The sequence below is a fragment of the Lutra lutra genome, chromosome 12 (genome assembly GCF_902655055.1).
Source record: "Lutra lutra chromosome 12, mLutLut1.2, whole genome shotgun sequence".
Lineage (NCBI taxonomy): Eukaryota > Metazoa > Chordata > Mammalia > Carnivora > Mustelidae > Lutra > Lutra lutra.
In genome coordinates this window covers 40,555,530-40,567,644 of record NC_062289.1, presented here as the reverse complement: position 1 = coordinate 40,567,644, position 12,115 = coordinate 40,555,530, and the positions used below count along the sequence as shown (strand labels likewise).

General features: G+C 42.6%; 1 protein-coding gene across 3 annotated transcripts in view; it reads right to left on the bottom strand.

The window, feature by feature from the left end:
- GAREM1 (GRB2 associated regulator of MAPK1 subtype 1) overlaps positions 1-12,115 on the bottom strand; it is a 202,644-nt gene that overhangs the window by 11,148 nt on the left and 179,381 nt on the right. For all 3 annotated transcript variants that reach the window (XM_047697670.1, XM_047697671.1, XM_047697672.1), the window contains one exon: positions 6,651-7,826. In XM_047697670.1, the coding sequence (XP_047553626.1) occupies positions 6,651-7,826 (1,176 nt within the window). The remainder of the gene's footprint in view (positions 1-6,650; positions 7,827-12,115) is intronic.

The window sequence follows — 12,115 nt, the reverse complement described above, 5'->3', positions numbered from 1 at the left end:
TCACGAAGGGCAAGTGGTCCTGAAAAGAATACTTGTTCAAAGTCTAGGGTGCTTCTATGGACTCAGAAGAAGGAATATGCTACTGGGGCAGAGAATAAAGCCCTTTTCTGAGCAAGGAATATAATACATGATACATATATTTAAATAGTATATAACCTTCACATTAATGTGATTTTGTACAAATGGTACTCAAGAGTGCAGATTTGCAACAAGAGCTATCCCACAGAATATTGTAATTATTAGCGTACTCAACATTGAGACTTTCAAATGGACACAGGAGAAAAACATTTCTTGGTTTAGAAGGTTTCACTTAAAAACAAATAACTTACATGAAACCAGAGGCAATTAGTTTCAAAATTACCAAAACACAGTAATAATTTAGTCCTTATTTCAATTAACATATGGGAACGTAGATATGGCTTGTTCTCAGAGTACTCCTCAAAAGTTGTAATTAAAATTAATTAAATGTCAAATGCCTTAGGAGACCTCATTAATTAGTGGAATCCTGAGTGAATCTTTTTGTAGAGCAATTACTCTGAAAAATAAATAGTCACTTCCAGATTAATCTTTTTAGTACCTAAACCTGAATATTAATATGTCAGATTTATTTAAGAAAATCTGTCTTTTAATGCCTTTTCTAATGTTAACATTTGATACAGGGCAAAAGTCCAAAGACAAAATAAAATAAAAACTCAGTCAAATCGGTTCTCATAGCCACTTCCCTTAATTTGTAAACAAACATCTTTTGATAGCTTTTTCCCAACTTTGGTAGTCATGTGACATCTCTAATTCTGTTGGGTGGATACCTCCAGGTGGTGCATGACACCTGGTCACACCATAATCTAGCCTAGCCACGCTGAGGAATAGAATTTGCCAAGGCAACTTGTCAGTACCCTCCCACCCCTTTTTTAAAAAAAGATTTATTTATTTATTATTTATTTGTCAGAGAGAGAGAGAGAGAGAGAGAAAGAGAGGGAGGGAGAGCATGAACAGTGGAGCAGCAGGCAGAGGAACAAGCAGGCTCCCTGCTGAGCAAGGAGCCGGATGGGGGACTTGATCCCAGGACTCTGGGATTGTGACCTGAGCCGAAGGCAGACGCTTAACCATCTGAGCCCCCCAGACATCCTGGCAACTTGTTAGTCTTAATATTTCTATACAGGTTTGTCTGGGAATTCCAGTTTCTTGACATGTGTTTGTAGCCTTCGAGCCGCACGTGGCTTCTTCACAGGTACTCTATAGCTCTTCAAAAACCCCAACTCTCCCCATGAAAGGATTACACAGTACTGGGGTCCAGGCTGCTGAGCATTTCTGTGTCTCTTCGATGAGTACAAATTTGGCTCCACAGCTGGGTAACTGTAACATTAACACCTAGCTTATCAAATGGGTATTTTAAAAGTCAGATGAATGTTTTGTTATTTTTAAACCCAAGTAGGTTTCTGTAATACCTTAGAGACCAGGAAAACGAAGCTATCACACGTGCTTTTGAATGTGCGGACCAAGGGGCCCTGCCTGGGTGCTGGGCTGACTGTGGAGGGAGAGGTGCCTGTTTCCGTCAGCCTCCTTGACTCTTTGAAGAGGCCTCATACCCTCACTAAAACCTCCCCAAATCATTTTCCATCTGACCCTAAATTGGAATCTGCCCCATATTAAGTTACAGCTACCATTTATTGAATACTTCCCAAGTGCCACGGACCAGTGCCAAGTACTTGGTACAGTACAATGATGCAATGAAGAAGCTGTTATTCTCCCCACAGGAACTGACTCAGGGAGGTTAAGTATTTTGCCAAAGGTACGAAGCTACTATGTGGTAGAGTGAGGAAGATTCAAATCTGTGTTTGTTTGTTTTTTTAAGTAGGCTTCACACCCAGCATGGTGCCCAACGCGGGGCTTGAACTCATGTCCTTGAGATCAAGCGTTGGAGGCTTAACCGAGCCACCCAGGCATCCCTCAAATCCACAACTCTTAACCTGATGTCCTATACCTCTAATTATCTACCACACAGTGTGGCTGATCACTTCTCTCCCCGCTTCTAGTTAAATTCCACAGAGAAGGGGAAATGAAGACTTCTGGGAGGCCTGGCATTTCTTCACATCTTCTCATCAATTGTTCAGCCTGTCTGAGGCAGACCAGATACTCCGACTCACTTCTGTAGAGCTCAGTCCATTTTTCCAAGCACCTACTGGAGTAAATCCACCCTGTAAGTCTTATTTTTCCCAAAACCAACAACACAGCGTGCTCCGTGCCAGGGGCTTTATTTATGATGGACTTTCAGCCTTATTCAGTGAGTACGCCAGCAATCCGTCTTACGACAAATCCCAGTTTCTCTGAGGCTCTGGGGCACCCCTGTCGGGCACACCATGGTTAACAAATTCATCATCAATCTGGCAGTAACACTTGGTTTAAACCAGTGGCTCACCACCTAGCTCCTTTTATGATTTTCTTTTCATGAACCTCAGGAATTGCTCTAATGTCAACAACCAAGCAAAAGTGAATATACTTCTTTTCTTCTGTTACTGAAGATGAGGGAGGAGCCTAATCCCTGGGTTCTGCCGTCCCCAGGTTGGATACTGCTGCATAAATGGTTTCAGAAGAATCACGATCCTGTGGTTTTGATAACAACTTGTAATTCAGTGTGCAGCCCAGAGCAGTCTGGGACTCAAACCTTCTATGTACAGAATTTTATGCAATATAAAGGCTTTCTATTATTGCTCTCCAAAATGGCATTTTTTTTCTTCAACATTGTCACTTGTTGAGTGTTATCTGGGTAAATATTTTAGACTGATCGGCCAGTACCCAGAAAATTAAGATTATGGATAGAGGCCCATGATGTTCCAAAGTAGAGGATGTGTTTAGAATAAACATATGAACCAAAAGGATAATCCACTTAACAAGGACTGTCAGGTCATTCTGATCTGAGGGCCCTCTGTGCAATTTTAAAAAGGGACAATGTCACCATTCAGTGAGCTGGCGATGCTTCCTCAGTTTGGGCTCATCTGCAACAATTCTGAGGGAGACAAGTGGCATCCCTCCTAAACTTGGAACTATGCTTACTTTCTCCTGGGCTATTCCTGTTGGGAGGGGAACAGCCTCTCATATTCTGGAGAAGTAAGTGGCAGAGTTTTGCTTTAAAAACAAAACAAAACAAAACAAAAAAAAAACAAAAAAAAACAATCTTTACAAAGATACCTGAAGACTAGAACATAGCCCTAAACAGCCACATCAAATACAAAGTGAATGAGGGCTACACCGATGACTCAATCCACTGAGGATTTTCTATTTGGACCCACCAGCCAGCTTTCCGCTAAGTAAGATGTGGGGAGGAAAAGTGCTGAACAGCACGACCCCGATGTGGCCAGAATTGCAGCACAATGAAGGAAACACAGTGGTATTGCCGAAGGGGAAAGATTTACTCTCCTGGTAACAGAAAGAAACAAAGCCCACAAAAATGTGCTGGAGACGCACGAGCGTGGGTTACAACTTTGGACACTGAAGTAGGAAGTGAAGGAGGAAAAGAAGAATCAGGAGAGAAGGGACAGGCCGGCATGCAATGGAGCCATTGTAGCCCTGGACGTTAACACAACGGGGACACGCACTGTGGCAAACAGAGCGCATTTCCCAATTACCAGCTCTGCTTCCCTTACCATGAAAGACAGGCTTTCTCCAACTCTGTGCCATTATTCCAGTACCTTCTATCCCTAAAGACCTGGTGGGAGTTGTCCCCTTCCCAGATGATGTCTCACTTGAAAGCTTATCACCATCTTTAATGATCAGGCAGGATAACTATTAGGTACACCGCGTGTCTTTCTCCTAGGACTCACCCCAGTGTAACTTTCCAAAGAAGTTTTATTTAATTCTGTGGGAGCGCCTGAATTTATGCCCCATTAAAGCTCCCTTTTGAAAATTACAAGCTGAAGCCACATCTAACAATTACGACGTTTCTTTGGATCCCACATAGTTCCTAAAAATGGAAAACTCATTTCATGGTCAAAGAGCCCATAAAAAATATGACTTCATTTGAAATGCCCAACTTTTTTAAAAGTAAATCAAGTGATTTCAGGTGTTTTAAAGTTTTTAAAAAAGATTATAGCATTCTATAAACACTGGACATGCTCTGAAAAGAGTCTCTTGTAAGACACGACATCTGAGACTGGAGACTAACATTTTTTTCTCCCCCTCTGAGGTTTGCCTTTGCTTTCAAATTTAACTCTCATATTTTTTAGTACCAAGGTCACGCACAGAGCCTCTTAATATTTATGTTCTTACTCATCTTTTATTACGCCACAGAAAAAAACAAGTGGCGCTAGCCTCCTATTTCTAGACTTTATTACATAATGACTTTGGGTATGACCATCATGGATGAGTCAATCCATCATTTAACCAACGTAAGTCTCTACTATGTGCCAACTAGGACCAAAGTCCTATAGGAACAGTTCACACAGTCACACTCCTACTGAAGATCAGGGTTCCAAGTTTCCAGGAACATCAAGTATATAGTTGAGACACACTGAACACTGCTTACTTTCCAGGAGGACCATCACCTTACTTTTTACCTGCTTTTGGGGGGCTGGGATGGGATGAAGGATCATCCTCTGACATGAATAAAAATACCAAGGACTCTAACTTCACCAAGACGTCCCTGAAATTTTTCACAGCCCCTACTAGGTACTGGGATCCCTGGGCTTGTGTCTTGAGGTCTACAGGAGATGCTCCAAAGAACAAGGAAAATCCAAATCTGCAATCTCTAGGGAGTTCTTGTGTCCTAGAGTGAACAGCTGGGGTGGGGGGAGTCCCCCCTCAATAATCTCTGCAGCAATGAGGGCCCCATACGGACAGCGAAGTTCAGGGCTGTCTATGATGTGGCTCCAGCCTTTTCAGCCATCACGGCCCTTCATCCATTCTAGTCACCCTATTCTACTGACTCAAGAGCACTCCCTGTTTTCCCTTCACCTGTCCCAGCTTTCTTCCACATCTTTGCTCATGCTATTCTGTCTGGAATGCCCTTCTTTCTCATCTCTCTGCTCTTCCAACTCATGTGTGTTCTCTCAGTTCATTTAAAATGCCATCATCTCCACGAAGACTTCTCTCATGCATCACCCAACTAGAAGTTTCTTTTTCTGAATTCATTTTCCTCTGAATGAAGTCTATCTCTCTTCTATCGTTTATCACATTTTAACTTATATGACAGTCATTGCATTTCATCTGTTAACTTCCCTATAAAACTGAAAGATACCAGAGTCCAGAGTGCACGTCCTGTTTCTTGTATCCCACTCAGTATTTCTACGGGTTTGCAACTAGGTTCTGCACAGCTGCAGGGTTCCACAGAGGTGTCCCAAGACCACCACGGGGAGCAGAGAGAATAGACGCATATGGAGACATCCTCCCTCTAAATGCACTTCAGTCAGATAGGTTCTATTTACTGTGATTTGTGTAAGATTTGTGTAAGGAGTCTGCTAGAGATAGGGGGGAAAAAACCCCACTGCAGTAGCCACGGTCAAATAAGCAAACAGAACTATATCCAACGTCTCTAGCACTTTCTCAGTTCAGATATAAAGAAATCCAATGATTAAAAACAACGAGCAAAGGTTCAGAGTGCCTGTCAATCAAAGAACCCAGTCAAAACAGAGGGCCCTTTTTCCTGTCCCTACTGACCTTTTTTTTTTTTTTAAAAAGATTTTTATTTATTTATCAGAGAGAGAGAGAGAGGGAGAGAGAGCGAGCACAGGCAGACAGAATGGTAAGCAGAGGCAGAGGGAGAAGCAGGCTCCCCGCCAAGCAAGGAGCCCGATGTGGGACTGGATCCCAGGATGCTGGGATCATGACCTGAGCCGAAGGCAGCTGCTTAACCAACTGAGCCACCCAGGCGTCCCCATACTGACCTTTTTTACAGTAAGATTTGACAGAAGCCCCTTGAGCCTTAACTGAGTTACGTTTAAGGTATTACACAGATCCCGCTGTGGCTCGGGTTCCGCTCTGGTGTGTGTCTATGGACACAGGCACACCGACTATGCTTTGATCTCAGTGTAACTTCAGGGAAGTAGGAAGGGTTACAAATGACGCTGATGTCTCTTGATTCCTTCTCCCATCCCGCATCCCTTCCCCCCCCCAAATAAACCCACTCTTCCTTCAATCTGCCCCACCACTGTAACTGGCACTAATAACCACTCTGTTGCCCAGGCTAAAATTCTAGGAGTTTTCCTTGATTTCCCTCTTTCCTTCACTACCCACACCCAATTTATCAGCAAGTACTGCCGGGTCATTCTGAAGCAGCTCGTCTCTCCCTGCCATCCATGGCTGCCCACTGCTGCGGTTCAAGGCATCGTCATTTCGGATCTCCCCCAATCGTAATTCCCCTTTCTCAGGTCTCCCACCATCCGCTCCCTCCTCCCTATTATCCATTCTCCAGGCAGCAGCGAAAGGCATGTTCAAACCTCTTTTTCTTCAAAACTCTCAAGGTTTAAAAACTTGGAACTCCTAACTGGTAAAACTAAACTAGCCCGCATTTCTATTTCATTCCAAATGAAGCAAATTTGCTCCTCCCAATCATTTCCCACCGGGAAGTTTCCCTCTCATTAAGAAAGAAGACAAGTTAGTCGGGTGACTGAGCAGAGAGATGGAAGGATCAACATCTCCTGAGAATGGAAATGACTTACGGCTTCAGATTTGGGAGGCACTGGAGGTGGAGGTAGGGCGATCTCTGAAGACTTCATGGCTGCTCCCAGAGTTCCGGGCACAGGCAGAGGAGAGGTTGCACATTTGGACCGGACGGAACCTCTGGACTGATCGCATCTGCTCTTCTCGCTCAGGGAACGCGTGAGAGGCTGATGGCTGGCCTTGCCGTCCTCCAGCCAGAGCTCTTCGTAAGGAAGCTCCGACTTCCCCAGGACGCCCGCCGATTCTTCACCAGCTTCCGGGAACAGGTAGTCGCTCCCACTGTCCCCCAGGTCCTGATAGGGCAAGATGTCGTGAGGGAAGGGCGCCCACTCCCCTCCCAGGTCCCTGCAGCCGTGGAGGTTCACCTCACTGTTGCCATGGAGATTGTTGCCATACACGCAGACGGAGAGCCGGTGGAAGGACTGGGTGAGCTCATCGCGGGCATAGCTCAGAGAATTGGGCACATGGTTGTGGCCAGAGCACCGGCCCTTCCTGGGGCTCTTGCAGTCCTCATTCCAGTCAGTCTTCACATCTCGGACAGCCCGGGAATACTCGTCGATGTCGAATTGTTCTTGGCAGATACCCAGCCAGTGATGCACCAGGGTCTCGGGCCACACAGGGTCTCCCTTTACCAAGTGTTCTGGGAGGCTGAACTTGGGGACCGTCAAGTGCAAAGGGAAGTGCATGGGGAGGATCTTGTTGTTCCGTAGCACACAGCAAACCACCACTGTCTTGGTCTGGATGTTCACGAACTTGTAGCGATGCCCCTCGCGGATGAAGTGGAGGTCATAGGGGTTCCTGGGTGGAGGGCTGGGCACCGTCACGTTCACGGGGAGCCTGGTTTTCTCCACAATGTTGCGGATGGTGTGCTCGCCCTCCTGCATCTGAAGTTCCAGGGGACTCCGGGTGCTAAATCTGCCCTTGCACTGGAATGGCAGGCTAATGCTTTCATTGGTCCGGTGATTCATGCAGATCAGGCATGGCATTTTGCCCTTCCCCAGCTTGCTGATGGAGTTGAGCTTGCCGATCTTTTTGAAGATTGTGTTGAGTCGTGACTTTTCCTTGAAAGTCTTTGCGTACAGGATTTCTGCCTGCCCCATGAGAGTGAGTTCATCCCCAGTACAGAGGGTGATATTATAAACTTCGGTGTCCTCATTGCATTCACCTGAAGCAACCTGCAACAGGAGAAATCAGTTTTACGTTAGTTGCCTTCAGTCCATTCCCGCAGAAAAGTAGGGAACTTGCCATGAAGACACACAAGCACGTGTACAAAGGAAAATGCTGTTCCCGTACTAAATTTAGCCACTTCATTTCTTTTATAATATTTATATGGCTAACAGTAACAAGAAGATATTCCTTTAGAGTTGTAAAAACATACTTTGTTCTGAAGAAATAAGCAATCTGTTCGTTAGTAAAAATTTGGGAAATACAGAGAAAAGACACAAGAAGAAAGTAACACCCACGGGCCTGATTCAGAAATAGCCACCGTTATAATGGTTTGGTAACATTCTTCCAGTTTCTTTGTCCACGTAGAGCAGCCTATCATATGGATAATTATTTTGGGATAGTAATAGCATTCTGTCTCTTCAGCTATTAAAAAAAATGCTTTCACAAACACCACTGTAGAATATTCCTTTTTTTTAACTATTAAAAAAATTTTTCTAAAGATTTTATTCATTTTATTTGTCAGAGAGAGAGAGAGAGCGCACAAACAGAGGAAGAAGCAGGCAGAAGGAGAAGCAAGATCCCCGCCAAGCAGGGAGCCTGATGCAGGACTCGATCCCAGAACCCTGGGATCATGACCTGAGTCGAAGGCAGATGCCCAGCCGACTGAGCCACCCAGGCGTCCCACTTTACTATTAAAATTTTATGAAATTTGGGGTGCCTGGGTGGCTCAGTGGGTTAAAGCCTCTGCCTTCAGCTCAGGTCATGATCCCAGGGTCCTGGGATCAAGCCCCACATCGGGCTCTCTGCTCAGCAGGGAGCCTGCTTCCCCCCACCCCCTTCTCTCTCTGCCTGCATCTCTGCCTCCTTGTGATCTCTATCTGTCAAATAAATAAATAAAATCCTTAAAAAATATTTACGAAATTTTCTAAAGTTGGAATTGGGAGAGAGGATGTAAAAATGTTTTATTTCTCCCTGTCCTTTAATTTTATTAAACAAACTATTCATGTTCTTTGGCAGAAATATTAGAAAATATAGATGCAAAGATGAACAAATTCTATAGTCTTACCACTAAAGATAATCTATGTTAACTTATATATATAACTTATATAACTTATAAATATATAAGTTTATATATATAAATTTTATATATTTATATATATTTATTTATATATAAATTTATATAAATAGAGAAAAAGAAATGAGATGCGTCATCTCTCTTGGAAATTTTTAAATACATGCATACAATTTTGTTACTGTTTTTCTCACTATTTTCTTTTCTTTTTTTTAAAAGATTTTATTTATTTATTTGACAGAGAGAGATCACAAGTAGAGAGAGAGGCAGGTGGAGAGAGAGGAGGGAGCAGGCTCCCTGCTGAGCAGAGAGCCCGTTGTGGGGCTCGATCCCAGGACCCTGAGATCATGACCTGAGCCAAAGGCAGCGGCTTAACCCACTGAGCCACCCAGGCGCCCCTTTCTCACTATTTTCATTTTCTCCTGTTAGGTATACACCTTCGGTTATAATACTGAGCTTATGTATCTGATTATCTAGGCATATGCCTTTATTTTTCTGACTAGTTCCTTATTGTTAGACAGATGGGTTTTCCCAATGTTTAGCAATTATGAATAGTACTACAATGAATTTTTTTTACAGTTCAACTATTTCCTTAGGATAAAGGCCCAGAAGCAGCATTGCATGGACAAAGCTATTGATACCTATTTGGAAGGTCTAATATGCATTTCCTATTGCGCTTCCTCAATGTTATATTGACTCCCACTTCTCCCACTTTATGAAATTACAGGTCTCTCCAGACCCATGCTTATGAGTTTAATGTCTGCCAATATTAAAGGTAGAGCACATATACCGCATTTATTTATTCACATTTTATTTGATTATTAGGGTAGTGAATCTATTTTGGTACTCATGTATCTGGCCATTTAGATCTCTTCCTTGTGAATGTCTGTTTGTGCCCTTCACCCATTTTTTTCTATTGGGACGGTCATCTTATTGATTACTTTTTGTCATGTGAATATCATCGATTCTATATATTTTCCAATTTGTTGCATGAATTTCAACTTTATAACTTCTTTAAGAGCTAAAGTTTTTTCTTCCTATGTAGCAAACTTTTTCAAAATTTTCCTTTGTAATTTCATTCTTGGGCAGTATGCTTCTACTAGTGAGATGACATAAATCAGTGGTTCTGAGTTAGGGGTGATTTTGCCCTGTCTTCCCCGGCCCCTGGGGACTTTTGACCATGTCTGGAGACATTTCTTGATTGTCATGGTGGGGAGGGTGCTACTTACATCTAGCAGACCAGGTATGTTGCTAAACATGGAACAATGAACAGAACAGCCTCTCACAGTCAAGAATTATCTAGCCCAGATTTCAGTAGTGCTGAGGTTGAGAAAAACTGAGATGATTAATTATTTTCTTCTAGAATTTTGATGGTTTCACTTTTTTAACTATTTAACTGATTTAATTAAAATTTCTTTGATGGACTATTAAAGGTAGAGATCGAACTTTAGTTTTTTCTTAAAGATTTATTTATTTACTGGGGGGGGAGGGGCAGAGAACAACAGAATCTTAAACAGACTCCACACTGAGCACAGCGCCCAACGGGGGGCTTCATTTCACGACTCTGAGATCACAATCTGAGGGGCAACCAAGAGTAGGATGCTTAATCGACTGTGCCACCTAGGCACCCCCAACTTTAGTACTTTTAACAGCTAACTGACTGTCCAGTATACTTCTGAAATAACTCTCTCTTTTCATCACGGATTTGAAGTGCTACATTGATCATGTACTAAATTTATAAAACACATACACTCATTCGTATACTTATATTTGCAACTACTATAAGGCCATTTATCCAAATGACCGTTCTATTTTCTCATCATAACTATACTGTTTCAATTTCTCCATCTTTATCTTACATGTTCAGATTTGATACAAAAACCCTCATTTGTGGTTATTCCAACTCAAAAAGTTTTTTGGATATCAAGAAACAAGAGAAGCAAAGTCAAAATCAAGTAACAGTCTGAGAGAAAATATGTGCAATATTTTCACAAGAGTGAACCTCTTGTGAAAACTTTTAAGACATGACCAGAATGGGGCGCCTGGGTGGCTCAGTGGGTTAAGCCGCTGCCTTCGGCTCAGGTCATAATCCCAGGTCCTGGGTTCAAGCCCCACATCGGGCTTTCTGCTCAGCAGGGAGCCTGCTTCCTCCTCTCTCTCTGCCTGCCTCTCTGCCTACTTGTGATTTCTCTCTGTCAAATAAATAAATAAAATCTTAAAAAAAAAAAAAGACATGACCAGAACGCCTCCAGAAAAACAGGTGAAAGCCATGAAAAACCAAGTCACTAAAAAAAGGCGCACAACAGACTTCAAATCCACGGAACGATGTTCAACTTCTTTTATAATTAGAGGAAAGTAAATGAAAATTATACTGAGATACTGCTTCTTACCTAGAACACTGAAAAATATTCAAAAGCTTGACAGCATACTCAGTGGGTGAGGCTATGGGGAAACAGGCACTCTTCACCATAGCTGTGTAGAAATGCAAATGATACAAGCCCTGTAGAGGGGAATATGGCAATACTGAACCCAGCTATGTACATGTTTATCCCTCCATTCAGCAATCCTACTTCTAGGAAATTATCTGAAGACATTCCTCCCATGGTGTGAAAATGCAAATGCACAAGGTTATTCATTGTAGCATTATTTGTACTTGCAAAATCTTAGAATCAATCTAAATGCTCAAACATAGTAGATTGGCTGAATGAACTATGACACAAACACAAAATGTATTATGCAAATAAGAACAAGAATGATGAGTTCAGTGAATTAATAGGAAACAATGAACTAATAGGAAAATGACTTTCAGGACATATTAAGTAACCCCCCCCCCAAAAAAAAAACACCCAAAGTGCATGAAAGATTATATAGTATACTACACCTTTGGAAAAATCAGTATATATTTTTCTGAAATTAAAAAACAACACAAGAAGGAATACAAGAAAAATAAACCAGAAAACCAATGAAATTGGGGGCACCTGGGTGGCTCAGTTAGTTAAGCATCTGCCTTCGGCTCAGGTCATGATCCTAGAGTCCTGGGATCGAGCCCCACATCAGGCTCCCTGTTCAGAGGGAAGCCTGCTTCTCCCTCTCCCACTCCCCCTGCTTGTATTCCCTCTCTTGCTGTCTCTCTCTCTCTCTGTCAAATAAATAAATAAAAATAAAAATAAAAATAAAAAAAGAAAACAATGAAACTGGTCCTTAAAGGAGGGAGGAAACTAGTAG